We start from the raw sequence: 20,281 nt of genomic DNA, 5'->3' as shown, positions 1-20,281 counted from the left end.
AGATGGAATATTACCATTTGTGAAAACATGGATGGACCTTGAGAATATCATGCTAGGTAAAAAAGTAAGAAAAATCTAAGAACCATATGATTTCACTCAAGTGTGGGATATAAAACTGAAAATAAATGAACAAGAAAAACAGACATACAAAAACTCATAGATACAGACAACAATATGGTGGTTACTAGAGGGAAGTGGGGTGGGTAAAGGATAAAGAGGACCAAATATATGGTGACAGATGATTTGACTTTGGGTGGTGGGCACACAATGCTATATACAGATCGTGTATCATAAAAATGTACACTTGAAACGTATATAATTTTATTAACTAACTAGAGGCCCGGTGCATGAAATTTGTGCACAGGGGGTATGTCCCTCAGCCCAGCCTGCACCCTCTCCAATCTGGGACCCCTTAAAGGATGTCCTACTGCCAGTTTACAGTGATCGGGCCTAAACCTGCAGTTGGACATCTCTCGCAATCTGGGACTGCTGGCACCTAACCGCTCACCTGCCTGCCTGCCTGCCTGATTGCCCTTAACCACTCTGCCTGCCGGCCTACTCACCCCCAACTGCCCCCCCTGCTGGCCTGCTCGCCCCCACCTCCCCTCCCCATTGGCCTGTTTGCCCCCAACTGCCCCCCTGCTGGCCTGCTCACTCCAAACTGCCCCCTTCTGCTGTCCTGACCCCCACTGACATCCTGCTCACCCACAACTGGCCCCCCTGCTGGTCTGCTTACCTCCATTGGCCCCACCCCCCACCAGCCTGATCACCCACAACTGCCATCGCATCCTGGCCTGATCACCCACAACTTCCCTCCCCTCTTGGACTCTAACTGCCTCTACCTCGGCCCCGCCACCATGGCTTTGTCCAGAAGAACGTCCGGGAGGTCTCCTGGAAGGTCTCCCAGTCTAATTAGCATATTACCCTTTTATTAGTACAGAGGCCTGGTGCATGGGTGGGGGCCGGTTGGTTTGCCCTGAAGGGTGTCCCGGATCAGGGTGGGGCATCCCACTCGAGTGCCTGGCCAGCCTGGGTGAGGGGCTGAGGGCCGTTTTCAGGCTGGTCAAGCCTCCCAGCAGGGAACCCTCACCCCATGGGGGTGTAGCCAGCCTGGGTGAGGGGCTGATGGCTGTTTGCAGGCTGGCCACAGCTCCTTCAGGGTGGGGGGGGGGGGTCCCTGGCCAGCCTGGGTGAGAGGCTGAGGGCTGTTTTCTAGCTGGCCACGTCCCCCGGCAATCCAGGCTCCCAGCCCCTCCTTTTTTTTTTTTTCCCCAGCACCTCCTTGAGTGGAGGCCAGGGCCAGCTGGAAGCAGGTATCTGGGATTTATTTATCTTCTATAATTGAAACTTTGTAGCCTTGAGCGGAAGCCAGGGCCGGCCAGGGTGGCTGGGAAGCTTGGCTTCCTCCATTGCCGGGAGCAACCCAAGCCTCCTGCTTGTTCCAGCTCCATGGCCGCCACCATCTTTGTTGGGTTAATTTGCATACTTGCTTCTGATTGGCTGGTGGCTGTAGCAGAGTGATAGTTAATTTGCATGTTTCTCTTTAATTAGTGTAGATTGGCCAATATCTGGAACACTGACACCACCAAATGCTTCTGAGGAAATGAGAACAGGAACTCTCAGATATTGATGATGAGAATGCAATAGTACAGCCACTTTGTAAGACAGTTTTCTCACAAAACTAAACATAACTCTCACGATATGATCCAGGAATCATGCTCCCTGTTATTTACCCAAAGGAGTTGAAAAGTTATGACCACACAAAATCCTTCATGTAGATATTTATAGCAGCTTTTTCTTAAGTGCCAAAATTTGGAGACAACCAAAATGTCCTTCTATAGGTGAATAGATAAACTGTGGTAAATTCAGAAAAGAAATTAGATATGAAGCCTTGAGAAGATATGGAGAAAGGTCAAGTGCATATTACCAAGTCAAAGAAGTAAAACTGAAAAAGCTACAGCTGAATGATTCCAACTATATGACATCCGAAAAAGGCAAAACTATATGGAGAAAATAAAAAGATCGGTGGTTGTTGGGGGGGGGAGGGTGGACAGAGATAGAGGCAGAGCATAGAGGATTTTTAGGGCAGTGAAACTACTCTATATGATACTATAATGACGGATACCTGTCATTACTGTATATATTTGTCCAAACCCATAGAATGTACATCAAGAGTGAACCCTAAGGTCCACTATGAACTTATGATGTGTCAATGTAGGCTCATAGGTTGTAACAAATGTACCACTCTGGAGCAGGGTATTGATAATGGGAGAGGCTATGCATGTGTGGGGCTGGGGGATACAAATATGGAAATTCTATGTACCTTCCACTAAGTTTTTTGTAAACCTAAAACTGCTCTAAAATAAACAGTATTTTTTAAAAAAGGAAAACAGGCTCCCAGTAAGCATTCTTGAGAAGAACACCTGATTTTCCAGGAGTGAATTATTGAAGCAAATAGTGGTGTAGTGGAGCTAGAAATGTAAGAAAAATGGATGGCATGTCTTCCAATGCCAAGAACAGTTCCTGGTACACGGCAGGCAATCAAGTAATTGGTGAACAAATAACTACAATATTTAGCCTGGAAAAAGAGGGGAAAAATCTAGTTAAGATTTTTCAATATTTGAGGGCAATTAAATAGAAAGCAAGTAAAAGTCTTCTGTACTATTTCAGTAAGAAAATAAAGAACTAAAAGTCAATTTCAGCTTATTCTAAATACACATTTCTAACAAACAGTTGTCCAACACCAGTATATGTTTTCTCAAAATGAAAGAGCTACTGAACATGTTCAAACAAAAAAGCTAAGTAACCATGTTCAAGGGACACTAAGAACATACATCTGCCCTGAACACTAGGGATTTCTAAAATCCTCTCCCCATACATAGGATTCACTACTCACACTACTTTACTCAGATTAGGAAGAAATTGCCAGAGCAGTTTTCCTACTATAAAAAAGAAAAAGAAAATTGCCTCAACATAAACAGCAGAAACTGGGCCAGAAGCCACAACCTTACATATGACCTAAGAGTAAATCAAATGCTTAAATTCTCTGAAAGTCATAAAAACAAAAGGAGCTATTCTACTGTGATAAATGGAAACCTTCAAACACAATAGTGCCATAAAGATACAGAAATACTCTCAGGATAAAATCCATTTGTTTGAGCATCTGTTTGTCACCTATAAAGAATAACTCTTTCTGATGGATTTAACCAAGAAAAAAAATATAATAAAGTTCATTTGATGGAAAGTTAAGCACAAACACACCTCATTTTCTTAGAAGACCTCAAAAGACATCTAGTGTTAATGTATCAAAACCCACAGAAGATGTGTGTGTGTGTGTGTGTGTGTGTGTGTGTGTGTGTGTGTAAAATCAAGCCATAACATTTTAGCATTGTGAATATGAAAACTGCCCCCACAACTTCAACTGATATTTTCAATTATTTCATCTAAAACAATACCATTATTTCTGATAATGCTATACAGTATCAATTTACAAAATTCTTTGAAAAAAATTAAGATTATTTTTAAACTCAAGTTAGAAGCTTTAGTTTCTAAAAGCATATAGCTATGAAAATGCTAAAGTGGAAAGATGGGGGGATGCTAGACTTAATATAAAACACAGGAAATTGATTCTTTAGATGATAGGGAAAAGATGGCTTTAGAATTAATGAGATATTACTAAGACAAAATAAACTATTTGGCCATTTACAATGAGGATAAAGCAAATACTTGTCATCAAATAAAACTAATTAAAAGGACAACAAAAATTAAGGCAAATATCAAAATCAAGTAAAATACAGAGAAAAAGTAAACTACATCAAACACACAAAGAGCAGTTATGGCAGTGTTAATGAAAGAAACATTCAAACCTGTGAAGAATTTGAGTTTATTTGAGTGAAACTGTCAACAAATGCCAGGAAGCAGAATCTCAATGAATTGATTTAATGCTCAGGAGAATGGCAGTTTTTCACCTTGTTTTATACATTAGAATCAAAAGAGGAGACATAAATGGGTTACATGAAATCCATTGCTGATAGATTAGGGAGGCAGGAGAAAGCAAAGTGAGGGAAACCTCTGGAATTGGATAAAAAGTAAAATGATAGACATAACTTATTTTATTTAGGTGAGAACAGGATAGTTAACAGTCAACAATTTAAAAATGTAACATTGAGGGGATCTGTGGTCTCCATAGAGCAGTGACTGTGCTTTGAGGGGTCCAGAAAAAAAAGAAAATTACTTTGATATTCCAACGATATTATCGTATATGCAAAAGACAACAGACAGGCTCAGTAAAGGGAAAGATTGACCTATGTCAGGGAAGATACCAGCATAGGACATGACTACCCACCATAAACTGCTTTTTAGTAAAAAAAAAAAAAAAAAAAAAAAGTTTTAATTTCAGACCATCCTTTACTTTAGGTCTCTGAGTTTGTCCCAGGTTTGACTCCAGGCAAGGGCACAAGCTCAGATGGCAGGCTTGATCCCCAGTGGGGGGCATGCAGGAGGTAGCCGATCAATGATTCTCTCTCATCATTGATGTTCTCTCTCTCTTACCCTCTCCCTTCCTCTCTGAAATCAATAAAAAAATATTTTTAAAAAATGCGCCATTTTGTCTCTTAGCTATCTTAGGCAGCCCTGTATTACAAAAAAATCACAATCCTTAAGCAGCAGCTTTTGTCAGTTTTGTCATCCACAGAGATAAAAGTTTCTTTAAAAATACTGCTAATCTCTCCTTCTCCCTTCCTCTCTGAAATCAATAAAAACTATTTTAAAAAGAATACTGCTAGTTGTACAAGTCTCAAAGCAGCTACAGTGCTTTAAGTAACAAAACAAAACAAAAAAAATGCCATGTTGATATTGAGGAGACAGAGGGAAGCTAGGTAGACAGGGACTGGAACCATAGGAGGGTTAGGGGGAGTAAAACCCAGAACCCAACTAAGGGGAGTTACTAAAACACCCCCACTGGGTGGGAAAGGAAGGGCGCCCACAAGATATGAGCTTTAAAATGTATAAATGTTGCCCAGTCAGCATGGCTCAGTGGTTGAGCATCAACCTATGAACCAGGAGGTCAGGGTGCATGCCTGGGTTGTGGACTTGATCCCCAGTGTGGGGCGTGCAGGAGGTAGCCGATCAATGATTCTCTCTCATCATCTATGTTCCTATCTCTCTTTCTATCTCCCTTACTCTCTGAAATCAATAAAAATATAAAAAAAATAAACAAAATGCCTGAATGTTGCTAAGACAGGTAGCTTAAAGATAACCAGTCACAATATAGTAAGGCACATAAACTAATCCCAAGGATGTTGCTAAGGCACAATTATTTGAAAGGACCAATCAGGAGCTAACAAGCAGATATACAAAAAAGAGTGTGAGCTTCCTCTACTCTCTTCTCCCCTCCAGGCAATGGGTCCTGTGGGGGAGCACATCCCTGTACCCAAGAGGCTTATGGCCCTGTGGGGCTCTTCACATGAACAAATAGACTCTAACACCCGGCTCTTATATGAAAAGGAAACTCTGGACACTGGTCTGCTCCTGGAACCCTTTTCCAGGACTGACTTCTCTCAGTAAACTTTAGTTCCGCTAACCATTTTTGTCTGCAACTTCCAACAGTCCACGTTTTGGTTTCAATATCAGGCAAAATATACAGTCAGAAAACCCAGGTTTTAGTCCCAGTTCTATTTCCAATACCGTTTCAAAAGCCTTTTCCTTAAAAAAGGAATATGTATTCCTTGTGTCTGAAGTTTACTCCAAAAATTGAGCCTATGAGTAGCTCCTTGAACACATGAATAGAAACAAAATATATGACATATTATGATAAAATGTATCACAAATTATCATGAAATACAGATCAGATCAAGCATTTCTATTGAAAATCTAGCATCTGAATTGAGATGTGCTGAAAGTGTAAACTACATACTGGTATTGGAAGTTTTTGTACCAAAAAAAGTAAACTATTGCATTAATAATTGTTTATTCTGATTACATGTTGAAGTAATAACATTTAGATATTAGGTTAAATAAAATTCATAACTAAAATTAAGTTCACTTGTTTTACCTTTTTAATGAGGCTACTGGAAATTGTTAAATTACTATGAAATTACTTTTCTAATTGTATTGAATAGCCTGCTGTAGAATGAAGTCTTTCACAGTCAAGTCTGTTGCTTCTTTTTTTCTACAGCATCTACTAGGATGTAGCCCATTAAAGATGATACTCAGAAAGTGTTGAATCAACAGAGAAAATCCTATATAATAAAAGGCGAATATGCAAATTGACCTAACAGTGGAACCATCGGTCGCTATGATGCACACTGACCACCAGGGGGCAGATGTTCAACACAGGAGCTGCCCCCTGGTGGTCAGTGCACTCCCACAGGGGGAGCACCACTCAGCCAGAAGCTGGGCTCACAGCTGGTGAGTGCAGCAGCCATGACCGGAGCCTCTCCCGCCTCCACGGCAGCACTAAGGATGTCTGACTGATGGACATCCCCCAAGTGCTCCCATACTGCAAGAGGATGCAGGCCACAGGGTGAGGGACCCCCCACCCCCTGAGTGCACGAATTTCATGCACTGGACCTCTAGTGTTGTATATAAGTATACTAGTAAAAGAGCAACTAGGTAAGACTGAAATTGACACTTTTTGATTCATATTCTATTGGAGTGGCATCAAAATCTCCCTCATTTGGTAATTATGAGTATTCTAATATATGGATCAAGACAATTTAAAACTGTTGAACCTTAGAGGGAAGGCAGGGGAGGGTGGGTGGGAAGAGTTCAACATAACCTGTGGACACAATGTGGTGGTGAGGGCAGAGCAGGGGAAGGAGGAGGACAGCAGCAGGCCGGAAGAGGTTAATGGGAGAAAAAGGACCTATGTAATACTTTCAACAATAAAGATTAAAAAAATAAATAAAATAAAAAATTTACAGCTGAAATGTAAATATACCTAATTTGTTGTGGGTTGAATTGTGTCCTCCCGAAATTCCTATTTGAAGTCTTAACCCTACCCTCAGAATGTGACTGTATTTGAAGACAGAGACTTTAAAGGGGTAATTAAGGTAAAATGAGGTCATATGGATGGCCCTAATCAGATATGACTGATGTCTTTGTAAGACCAGGAGATCAGAACACAGGTAACACACAGACCAAGAGGCAATAGTGAGGACCCAACGAGAAGGCAGTCATCTGCAAGCCAAGGGAAGAGTCCTCAGAAGAAACCAAACCTGCCAACACTGAGATCTTGGACTTCTAGCCTTAGAATTGAGAAAATAAGTTTCTATTATTTAAGCCACCCATCTATGATACTTTGTTATGGCCGCCCTCATACACTTTTAATAGACTATTCAAAACACAAAACTTTTTAAATAACTTAGTGGAGTTTTTGTTTTTACACTTGAATTATAAATTCAGTTCCTTAGTCACACTAGCCATATTTCAAGTGCTCAGTAGCCACCTGTAGCTAGTGGCTGCTGTGTTGGATAGCACAGCTCTAGAGTAGAGACCAAACCAGAAGTTTCTAATAAGAATGTTTAATTGGTTGAGAGATGTGACCAAGAAATGTCACTATATTTCTACTATATATTGAAGCATTTTTAATCTTTAATTTTTAAAAAAATGCAAGTGACTCAAGTCTACCCCCAGTCATTCTTAACTATGATTTGTTGAGTAGAGGTTAAAGATTAGGACTGTGTTTGGTACAGATGAATAACATCACTTAGGATTCTTGGGAGATCTGTTGCTGCAAAATACAGAAGACTACTTATATAGGTGGCCAGTGTACATTTACCATTATGAAGGAGTAAGAACTCTAGGTATAACTTACCCATGGATTCCCAAATTACCCACTGATTAAACTGGGGAAACCTAATACCCATCTTCAGGTTCTATCATGCCTTTTGTGAACTTAATTAGGCATTTTCCGTGGAAATTAAATTCCAGAAATATGAGATGGCATGACTACTATACTGAACAGGATTTCCCATATTCATTAACCATGAGGCACCAAAAAACTGAGTCCACTATTCATAATTTCATGCATCTATAAATTAAAAATTCAACAAGCATGGAAGAAAAATACAGAATTCAGGAAACAGAGAATATTTCTGCTAGACTTGCCTAAATATTCTTTCACCTAAGTGGACTGAACACATTTACTGAACCAAGTAGTTATCTCCTTTGCAAATCAGAAAGACAAAGAAAGGGATTTCAAAATTTGATAATGAGTATAATAAAGTTCATCTAGTAGTATTTTACATTTGCATAAAACTCTGCTTCTTAAATGTGCTTTTTATACTTTATAATATCTTAAATTTGCCCAAGAACTTCATGTTCGGATATGTTACTTTACATAAAGAAACTCAGGCTCTGAGAAATTAATTGGCATGTCCAAAGCCTATAACTAGTGGAAAAGTGGCTAAAACTCAAACCTGGTTCTTCTAGTTCCAAAACTTTCCAAGAGGCTTTATCCTGTTAAAGCACTGGGACTATGGCCAGCACACAGTGCCATGCAATAGTCAGTTACCATAAATATTTGCAATATAATTATGTTGACTTGAGCTGTACACCAATAATACTTCAAATGGTAATTAAATTCAGAATAAACCTAAAAAAATAAAAATAAATTCAGAATAAACTTCAACAATGGTAATTCAGTTCAGAAGAAATAACTCCCAAGAATATTATGGTCACGGGAATCTTTTAAAAATTTAAATATAAATAATCTTTCTGCAAAGAAATATTGATAAATAAAAAACTTTAAGCATAAATCGTATTTATAGTGATCAAACTATGTGGGGAAAAGAAAATGGAACTTTTGACTCAGGGTTTATTATATATGTTTAATGTGAATGATGGTTCATATCAAATTGGTACATTTTTATTCTATCAGATCCAATTAAGAGTGATGCAAAATCTTTATTTAAAATGTCAATATTCATTGTTGAGATGGATTTAAAATGTGAGGGACAAATGTGCTAGATTTTAAAACACTGAATGGAATGCAAAGGTGGTCCTAGTTTGGAACAAGCAACTGCAAAAGTTATTTTTGGAACAATGGAAAAGTTTAAATACAGATGGTTTTAGACATTGTTTTCTATGGAAACTGTAAACCTACTTTGCCCCCCCCCCCCTGTATATTTACTATATTATAAAAAATAACATCTATATTTTGATTAAACCAGAAATTCAAATCTCCATGACTATTTACTCTGTATCTTAAGACTGTGAAATAAGCACACGTGAAATAATTCTAAGGATGGTTTGATTCCACTTTTATTTCAGCTAGAAAGGGTGTAAAATAAATCAACTTTACTTTCAAACACATGGAGTTCTGAATACAAAGCTTCATGATAAAAAATGAAATGATCATACACTGAAGAACAAAGCAAAAAAGGCCAGGATTTATAAGAATATTTTGAAAAGGCACCTATGTTTACAGAGTTTAGTACAGCAATTGTATGCCCTTACCAGTTAAATATTATTCTTCCTTAATTAAAAAAAACAGAAACTTTTAGATTAAAAAGAAAGCAACGAGAATAACTAAAATGTTTACATCCTTACTGTATGCTTTATAGATATTTTTAATCTTCACAACAATCTCCCTAGAATGTTTCCTCCCTACTTAATTGATGAGAAAAATCAAGATTTGAAGAACTGTATTCAGAATATATAAAGAAAACTCCTGCTTGGTAATCATCTTCTAATATATAGGGTGTCCCCTCAAAATATACTCTTTTTATTTTTTTAATATATTTTATTGATTTTTTACAGAGAGGAAGAGAGAGGGATAGAGAGTTAGAAACATCAATGAGAGAGAAACATCGATCAGCTGCCTCTTGCACACCCCCTACTGGGGATGTGCCCCCAACCAAGGTACATGCCCTTGATCCGAATCAAACCTGGGACCCTTAGATTCCGCAGGCTGACGCTCTATCCACCGAGCCAAACCGGTTTCGGCTCAAAATGTACTCTTTACAGCTGATAGCTCATAGGAATTAGTAATTATTCAAAGTGTATACACATTTTTGGGACACTGTATACATTTATCAAACCATAATGTTGTATACTTAAAACTAATACAATATTATATGTCAATTGTATCTCAATTTAAAAGAAACTTCTACAAATTGATTTTTTTTTTAAAGAAAAGACAACCCAATAGAAAATAGCCAGAGATATAAACAATACACAAAAGATATTAGAAACACCCATAGACATGTGACAAGGTCAACATTCTGCATTAGGGAAATGCAAACAAAATCACAGAGATACATCTACACCCCCATCAGAATGGCTAAATTTTAAGGATAACAATTCTAAGGATTGGTAAAAATATTCCAGGCAATAAATTTAGCATGAGTTAAGGCAAGAGTATAGAAGCCTGAACAAATGATAGTTCAGCTTGGCTTGGGCAGAGAGGTGAATGATGGAAGTATTCTGGAAAGTAGTTAGGAATCAGACCTGGAGGACCTTTGAGTCCAAGACAAGGACTTTAACCTATAAATGATTAGCAAAGCAACCAGGATATGGATGGCACAATTTAACTGAGTTATAGGGTATATAAAAGGCTGCTTTGTGTGAATGTTTCAAGGGGATTCGACTAAAAAACTAAAAAAAAAACTTACTTTCTACTACCCTGCAAAAAATTTCTCTATTCTCCACAATCTGTTTTACCCTCCCTGTTCAATTACACACTTCCAAATCCCCAGCTGCACTTTCCAGCCTAGTCAGGCTTTCTTTGTCTTCACTCACCACCAGGTGAACTCATTCAAGGTCACATGCAGCACTGAACTTTCACACAAGGACAGCCCATCACGGGACATGCTCTTTTGCTTCCCCTAGGCCAGTGGTCGGCAAACTCATTAGTCAACAGAGCCAAATATCAACAGTACAACGATTGAAATTTCTTTTGAGAGCCAAATTTTTTAAACTTAAACTTCTTCTAATGCCACTTCTTCAAAATAGACTCGCTCAGGCCATGGTATTTTGTGGAAGAGCCACACTCAAGGGGCCAAAGAGCCACATGTGTCTCGCGAGCCGCAGTTTGCCGACCACGGCCTAGGCGCCTCAGGTAGGACCTGTTTTATGCCCTTTTCTGCAACTTCTTTCACTTACTACTTTTTATGGTCCATATGTACTGACATCCCAAGTTTTTGTTTTGTTTTGTTGTACAGGCAGTACAGACTCAAATGAACTAGTCTTTCTTAATAGACATTTAGGTTATTTCTAGTTTTACTGTTGTAATCTATAGTGCAAATCTTTGATCATGATATTTCTGCATATTTATGTGAGTTTATGAGGATACATTCCAGAAATGGAATTGTTGGATCAAAGGGTATGTTTGCATTTCTGTTATCAAGAGCAACTCACAACCAGTTAGTGTCTGTCCTTTGATACTAGGTGTGTGGGTATACAAAGTGAAAGATGTACTTGCTTCTGTTTAAGAGTTTACAGTCTCATTGGAAAGTCAAGAACAAAGCAGGATGGTTACTAGTTACATGTTGAATAATGTATTATAGAACCCACATAGGAAATATGGAGACTGGGGGAAAGAGATGAGGACAGGCTGGAGTAGGCAAAGAAATCATGGGACTGACAGACACCAACTGGGTCTCCAAAATAGCCCTGGATTTAAATGGTGAGAGAGAGGCCTAGGGGAGCAGAAGAGCATGTCAGGTGATGGGCTGTCCTTGTGCTTTTCTACGCTTTAGAGTGATAATCTCTGGTAACTGCGATTTGGAATGATAATTTCTGGTAGACTTTTAAATTTAGGAACATTTCTATTTTGTTTGAAAAAAAATAAACAAAGAGTACATAATGTTGGTAATACAAATATTTAAATATTTTCACTCACTGCCCCCCCCATTTTTATTTACAAAGCAATTTATAATATGAATCCATTTTCTTTAAAACAAGAGTAATAATATGCTGGAGTGTATGTGTCAAAACAATATCTAGAACATATGCCAACTGTTAGTAATGGTTATTCCTACAAGAGGAATTACAAGAGACTTCACATCCTGGGTTGTTTTTCTTTAAGTAATAAGCACTTACTTTAGTTATAAAAACAACAAAAGAAAATATTTTAAATCTCTCTCTCTCTCTCAGCTAGTGATTATTCCGAAGAGAGAAGCATTTTGGTCCTCCCAGCAATTTGTTATTCTGAAGAGAACAAGCTTGATTATAATTGTTGGAGTCCCCAGGATACTAAATCTAAGAAAACATTACAGGTAAATCATACCTACAAAATAGTTCACAGAAGTATTAACAGAAAAACTACCTACTTCTCTGCTAGATAAATATTAAAAGTCTGTTTGATGAAGAGAATCCCACTTACGTAAAGTTAACCTCTAGCATTTACTTAATTACTTACTATGTACATATGTTTACCCTTAAGAAGGACAAAAAGGAGGGATGAGAACCACTAAATCACATAGAACCCCCAAAGGAGGGCTGGATCTGTCTCAGGGGATCTGTACTTCACACAGGATATCACAGTTGGTCCAGTCCCCTACCTGCCCCCCTCCAGTGCTGATCTTACTGACTTTGGAGTCAGGCCTTCTCCAACAAGCCTCTGATAAACACAGGAGCCTACTGCCTGTCTTTCCTACAGGTTACTGCTCCACATCTTTTCCATCTCAGCAGTGATCCTGAGATTCAACTATCTCTTTCTTTTCTGGTTAGTCTTACAGCTGACTATAACAACTTATCACTATTGACGCTAAGTGATTTACCTGCATTACAACTCATTAATAACCCTGCCAACTATTCCTATTTTACAGAAGAATAAACTGAAATACAGTTGATTCCAGTATCCACATTCACGGATTCAACCAACTGCAGGTCAAATTTGTTATTCTGAAGAGAACAATAGTCAGGGGGGGGGGGGGGGAAGTTAGGTTGTTGAGTCGGAACTGACTACGTAGTCTTTTCCTTTCTTGTCATTATTCTCTAAAAAATACAGTATAGCAACTATTTACATTGCATTGGGTATTTAAGTAATCTAGAATCGATTTCAAGTATAGGAGAGGACAAATACGATACCATTTTATATAGGGGGCTTGATTTCAAAATCTGGGGGTCGGGGGGTTCTGGAACCACTCTATCTGGGATACGAGGGACAACTGCATCAAGATGGATAACTATTAAGTGGCGAAGCCAGGATTTAAAACTCAGAGACTGATTCCTCAATCCCAACTTTACTACGCAGCACGCATCTCTCCATTACCACTTCTTTCAACCTAGAAGACACCAGAAAACTTCAGTCTGCAAAGTACTTAGGTTTGAGAAAATCAATAGGACACCTGGGTCCAACGTTTACTCTTGGAAATGCTGTTGGCCTGGCCAACACTGGGCAACTGAGACCTCTGAGATGTAATTTGCAAAATGTTTGTTTGCTAATGCTTAACTTTTGAAAAGTTGTTTAATGTTTAAACACCCAACCTCTTAACCACATCAAATCAAACATATCTGCATCCAGATTCTAGTTCTGTCCCTGGTTCCTTCACCTGTAAGTAAGATGTAAAAGTATAAGTAAACAACTCAGCACAGGGAATGACTGGAGAGTCAGGACTCAGTGTCCCCTATTGTTACTACTATTATCCTTTTTTTAGTATCATGCCTCCCAGGATGTGGAAAAACTGACAAATTCAAATCAAATTCAATACCTTAAACCAGGGATTTTCAACCGATGTGCCACAAGAATTTTTAAAACATGCCATACTTGACCATATAGTCAGGGGCTATATATAGTCCTTTCCCTTAGAATATTGTCAAGTAAAAAAAAATGACAACAGCCAACACAACAATAGCCACATGGTGTGAATGCATCAAAATTATACTTTTTTTTTGTCAGATCGGCAAAAATATATTTTTGGTGTTCCGCAGAATTTTAGTAATTAGTTTGTATGTGCCATGAGAAACAAAACCCATGAATTCATATGTTTACTGAAAACAACTATAAACGTTAAAAAATGATGCACTCCGTTTGAATTATGAAACTGATAGAGAAGTTCTATACAACACAAATAACTGGTAAATAAAAAATGTTTAATATTGCAAAATAACCACGCCAGTCAATTACACCGAGAATAACCGCTGCTGACCACTAGCCTCAATGCATTCCTTCCCTCCATTTCACGTGAATCACATAATCTGAGACTTCCAAGTGACAAAAACCCTTACGTGAGTGGTTTATCTTTGAAACACGTTCCACAGCCACTAAGCAACCTTTTATTGGGCAACCTCGGGCACTTGGCAGAATGGACCGGCGATAAGGACTGATCTTACACCTGCGATGCCTAAGGTCCTGCTGTGGCGGGGCTTAGCTCACAGGTGTTGGAGGCCTATGGGCTCACAACAAGCTGCCCTGCGCCCTTGTCCAGGTGGAAGGCATTCTAGGTACCAGTCCTCCAACCCTCCCTACCACTCCGCTCGGCCAAGAACAAGGCAACTGGGGCGCGGGGGGCTGAGCCAGGGCCCCGGGGCGAGGAGCTAGGCGATCAGAGGCAGACGGGAAGCTACGCTGGGTCTAGCCCGAGTCCAGTCCCTTAACCGCTTCAGGCCTCTGGGCAGAGCCCGCCAATGACGCCCGGAAACGTGGAAAAGCATACAGTACCGGTGGGAAGCAGGGGTTCCAACGGGGTAAAGGCATGCTCCATAGCGGATGGTTGGACTCTGCATTAAAAACATTAAAACGCCACGTTAGAATGTCTGTCTACATTAAACAGCACGCGAAATCGCCAGGGCATTTGGTCGCGTTAACCCCGCGCCCCGGCGTGTCGAGCTCGGGGCGGACGGGCCGGGGGTTAACGGGGCCGCCGCCCCCGGGAGGGACGCGGGAGGCTGGAACCCCGCGGGTCTCCGAGGCGCCTGGAGCGCACACGCGGGCACGCCGCCTCCACGGGGCCGCCCCCTCCAGCCGCGCGCCCGCCACCATCCGGGGACTGGAGGAGCGAGGGGCGGCCGCCCCCTTCCCGCGCTCGCCACCCCATCCCCGGGCCCGCGCGCCGAGGACGCGGGCGACGCGCCGGCGGCAGTCGCACTTACACAAGGGCGGGTGGAGCCACCGGTGACGGAGCGCAGGCTGCGGAGCGGGGGCATCGACCGCTCGGCGATCGGCTGAGGCGCCTCCGGCGGCGCCTGGCCGACGCTCGCGGGTTTAAGTAGCGGACGCGCGAGGAAGCCACGCCCCCTTCCGGGAGCCCGCGGCGCCGGCGAGGCGCGCTCCCGGCCGGGACCGCGCGTGCCTGGCGATGCCTGCGCCCCACTGCCCGCCGCCTGCTTTCGCTAGCGCAGCCCCCTGTCATCATAGTTTCCTTCGGAAGAAACTTGAAGCCACCCACTTGCAGCTCGTGAAGAGGCATTTTGTTGCCAGGCAGCTTTTTCTCTTTTTTTTTACACGACTGAGCAAGACTAACCACCAGAACAGTTCTTCTCTTACTTTGGGCAAAAATCCCCTCCTGCTGCCCCACCGCTGCCCCCAGGACCCTCGCCTGTTGGAGGGATCCCTGGCCCTCAGAACCGTCTCAAATGTATTTGAACAGTTATGCCTCCCCGGCTTTCTTTACCTTTTCTCAGCTAAAGGCAATTTGCACAAGGTTCTGATTCATGGCAGGGTTTTCAGACTCAACCACCCTGGTTCCCACCTAACAAGCGTGCAAATCTCTGCTCTAAGAGACCTGATGAGACCTGCATGTCTACTCTTAGCATTAAGTCTGTCCCCGGGATGACTGCAGACACACACAGCGCACCCCCCCCCCCCCCCCCACACACACACACACACACAGCCACCCACTCCACCCCCCAACCTCCCCCGCCCCCCAACACATACCTATTAAAGTGCCGGGCTGAGAACTCTGGGATGCCAGGAGGAATTTCTCTTTAGTCAACACCTGACTGTAGGCTACTGACCTCCCAAATGGCTTACAATTGTGAATATGTATCTCTAACAACTCAGAAGCCTCATGCTCAAGGGCCTGAGTGCCATTCCTTTGAAATGTAATCATCAGAAAGGATAGACTCTCTGTCTCCCAGTCTTGGACAATAGAATCCTTGTTTTCATAGGTGCCAGCTGGCGAAGATCTGGCCTCATGGCATTCACACTGACCAACTCCTTGTAATTTTTCACTTCTCTGACACTACTGAGAGTCTTCCCCCATCTTCCCCTTCCTTATTCTCCCTGCAAAATGCCCCATCATCTCTGCACAAATGACATGGAGCTCAGCTTTCCCCTGCTGTCAGCAGTTACTAAACTAACTGTTTTCACTGCTTGTCTAAAGATAAACTCAGCTGTGTTTAACTTTACCTCTGGTCACAATGTCCCAAGAGTGATTAACCACAGGAGAGTCCGTCATTGCCAATGCTCGTTACCATTTTTTTAGTGGCCAGATCAAATAGAACTTGCAGGCATTTTTCACTATTAAGTATATACCTATCTCATACTCAATTCTAGACCAAAATACTAGGGACTTCAAGTTGATATTTGTAAAGTGAAATATTATGAGCTTGCAATCACAGTTGCATCAGGCCATTTCAACCATGTCACCTTACCACTTGCAGGACATTCCAGTTCTTCCTCAGGTATAAAATGGAAACAATGTTGCCAACTTCGGAAGGGTTCTGCAAGGAGCAAATGACTTGGTTTCCGGTAAACACCTCACCAGGTGCCTAGTACACCTCGGTTTGTAACAGATGTTCCTCTCCAGCAATATGGTACCCCACATATCCCTTGCTGCGGCACTGTTTATATTTGCAGCACACATCATTGCAATGTGTTTTATGTGTATGCATCTAGGTCAAGTTTTTCCCAAAGTCACAAAGAAAAAAACTGAAATCTTTTTTTAAACTACAACGAATTTCAGAAGTCCACATGTTTCGACATGCCAGTAGTGAAGTTAAACGGCAACAAACCAGAGGTGGATATTTACACATGTACCAGACAAGGGTTTGCTAGCTTTTATCATATGAAGAACTGCAAATCCATCAGTAAAAGGCAAATTAAACAGTAAAATGATGACTGAGGATACACACAAGCAAATTACAGAATATATTCAAGTGGCAAACATGTGGAAAACACACCGTCAGTAAGAAGCAGGTTTGAACAATGAGATAAATTTACTTGCCAGCTTGGGAACAATTTTTAAGTAATAATACTTACATTGATTAAGCAATCATTATGTTTCAGTCACGGTGTTAAATAAGGTCTTTTATATTTTATTTAATTACCCTAAAATTCAGGTTCTAGGAAAAGAAAGACCAAATTTTAATTGTTTCCCTTTGAGCCCTCATTCTCTAGCACAGTTGCTGGCAAAGAGCAAACAACCAGTGAGTACATATTGAATATTCTTAATGAAATTGATTGCAAACTCCTTCTGCAGGTCTCCTCACAGCTGGCTCATCTATCAAGCCTCAGCACAAAACCGACTTCCTTCCCCTGGTTACTCTATCTCACCTAGGACTGTTTGTTTTCCTGCAAAGCAATACTCACAATCTATAGTTATTAACTTAGTCTTTTACTTGTCTCTGAGTTGTGCCCCTCTACGGGAGTTCCACTTCCTAAGAACGGGAACATAGTACTTGTTTTGTTCATTGCTAGTTCTCCAGCCAAACAGGATGCCTCGCTCATGGTAGGAGTTCAAGGAATATTTAAGTGGATTAATAAATGGTGGGGAAAATGGAAATAACAGGAGTTATTCTCTCAGCAGGAATTATTAAAAAAGATTAAGCTACGTCAATATGCCCTCATGTGAAAAAAGTGTCCATGATGAAGTAAATTTAATAAATGCAAGTGGTAAAATAGAATTGTTCAAAGTGATCTCTGAGAAAAGGGATGGAGTGTGTAGGAGGCAGTAGCTGAGGGAAATATTACTTTTTATTTCACACACTTTATTTTGTCACCTTAATATTTTTGCAATAGGCATATTGAAGAAATGTGTGTAAAAATGTATATTAAAAGAAAAGTATTGGATCATTAATGTTAATATTTGACATATTGGGGGGAGGGGGGGCTTCCAGAGAAAGCAGTGCACGTACACAGTATCCAGAGCAGAGATTCTACAACTTCAACCAAATTTCCAATGGATTCTATGACCCCCAAAAGTTCCACAGGGTAGGAAGGAGCTGCTGCCAGTAGATTATATGGTTTTTGTGTGTGTTTTTTCCCCAGGATACAGGATAGCTATCCCACCTCCTTCACCAATTACCTTCTACTCTGCCCCCATCTTCCTGCACTTGGTGGATATCAGAATATAGAGTATATGGCTGCAAAAGATTCTATATTAAAATTGTTCTGCAGTGAAATCAGCTTGGAAAACTCTGCACCCTTTCACCCATCCCCTTAGAGATTTATAACACGTGATCTATCTTTAAACATCTCGTGAAGACCAGAAGTAAGGAACCTGTTTATCTCTAAACCCAGACTTTCTCAAAGACATTGGGGCATGCAACACTGTTTTTTTTTTTTGTTGTTGTTGTTGTTTTGTTTTGTTTTGGGTTGGTGGTGGCACAACTTTTAAAATTTTACGGTGCATTATTGCTCCAAACAACTGTTGGGAGACTCTGACCCCAGCTGCCACCTCCTCTTTGCTGCTACTGCTGTTTTCCTTACTGCTGCCACTAAGTATTCTTCGAGTTTCCAGTCTTTGACCGTCAGCTCATGGATTTCTGCATTGTTTTCAGAAAATCAAATCATTCTCTCAACTTCAAATGCATTCTTATTATCATCACTTTACAGCACAAGCAGTAATTCTAGTCATCGTTAGGATATCTCCACTTAAGTCTTTCACCACTACCTCTGATTCAAGTGGCTAAACCTGAAGTCACTAATTTATTTCTCTTCTTAGAGACTCCATTTCTCTCCTTGGTATCATTATTCTTTTGCATTCCTTGATACATAACTTCAATATGCCTTTTCTTTCATTCCATAAACTCAGCGAGTTGCCTGTTGATCACTTATTCCAGCCTGCTGAGGTCAATTTGGATCAAGGTCCGATCATCCTTGTCATTTCCTCTCAGCCATCAATCAAAATTCTCATTATTTTAAAGCCTATCTAAAATATCATCTTCCTCGAAATTCATTTAAGCCCCTCACAATTAATCTCATTTTGCTCTGTGATCTCATTATATATTTTAATAGCCCTTCCCACAGTCTGACATATAATAGTTCTCCCTTTTTCTCTGGGTACTTGTTCCAAGACCCCCAAGAAACCAAGGATAGTACCAAACTCTATACATACATACCCTATAGATGCATGCATACATACATACATGATGAAGTTTAATTTATAAATGAGGCAAGTAAGAGGTTAACAACTAATAATAAAATAGAACAGTTATAACAATATACTGAATAAATGTTATGTGACTATGGACCTGAAAATTAAGGAGACAGTTTTATTCAGGCTATAGAATAAAGAGCACACCCTGGATCCGAAAATTTAGGATCTCCACAATGTGGTTTTGCTTTAGATGTTTATAGGGAAGCATAGAAGAGTCTCAGGTGGGGTGACTTATAGTTGTGATCAGGAACATCTTAGCTGGGTAGGAAATGTTTATCTCTGTGTTTAGCTATTTGGGGGGTAAGCAAACATTTCTAATATCAACTAATCATTCATGAGACAAAGAATGGGGAGGTGGATACAAATGAAACTAATATAATGTTGTCTGTCAATTATATCTCAGTAAAGAATGGGGAATTAGAGGGACTGTTTCTGAGCTCGGAGGTTCAGGGGAAAAATAAGAGACACCTGAGAGTCTTATGGAGTCATGAAAACCAGTGGAAGGAGTCTTATCTAAGACAGATGGGGAAGTGTAGTTCTTTGAGGCAACCTTTTTCCTGGGACACAAAAAGAGGGGAGAGGCTCCGAAAACAAGAGGGTAGGGCATTTCTTGGCCATCATTGTTTTTCTGGAGCACAGGCTCAGGGGTGAGTTCAGCAGTGTTAGTGACTTCCTGAAAGTTTCACTCAATACTTTTGCTTAAACCTAACCATCCAGCACTTGATCACGTGGCTCCCTCTAGCTTTAATGGAGCTTGAAATTGTATACTTAAAAAAAAATTTTTACCTTTATTGTTTGAAGTCTTACAAATGTCCCATTTTTCCCCATTGATCCTCTCTACCCCGCATACACTGCCACCAGGCCTTCACCACACTATTGTCTGTGTCTATGGCTATGCATGTAAATTCTTCGGTTAATCTCTTTCTGCCCCCTGACTTCCTTCTGAGATTTGTCAGTCTATTCCATGCTTCTATGTCCCTATTTTGTTCATCAGTTTATTTTGTTCATGAGAT

General features: G+C 40.6%; 1 protein-coding gene across 3 annotated transcripts in view; it reads right to left on the bottom strand.

Annotated features, from left to right (window-relative positions):
- Positions 1–15,139, bottom strand: part of TPK1 (thiamin pyrophosphokinase 1) — a 269,761-nt gene extending 254,622 nt beyond the window's left edge. For 2 of the 3 annotated variants that reach the window (XR_013814311.1, XM_079786320.1), the window contains exons 1-2: positions 15,040–15,138; positions 14,609–14,667 (exon numbers count right to left, since the gene is read on the bottom strand). Coding sequence is in view for 2 of the 3 variants with exons in the window: in XM_079786320.1 (XP_079642446.1) it covers positions 14,609–14,651 (43 nt within the window). In the remaining variant the exon portion in view is untranslated. Of the gene's footprint in view, positions 1–14,608; positions 14,668–15,039 lie in introns of all 3 variants that reach the window. The other variant, XM_079786321.1, reaches the window with a different exon arrangement.
- Positions 15,140–20,281: the final 5,142 nt, after the last annotated feature.

This window comes from Cnephaeus nilssonii (assembly GCF_951640355.1).
Source record: "Cnephaeus nilssonii genome assembly, chromosome: 12".
Classification (NCBI taxonomy): Eukaryota; Metazoa; Chordata; class Mammalia; order Chiroptera; family Vespertilionidae; genus Cnephaeus; species Cnephaeus nilssonii.
Note: the sequence above shows the minus strand (reverse complement) of the source record. Positions and strands in the feature narration are given on the sequence as shown.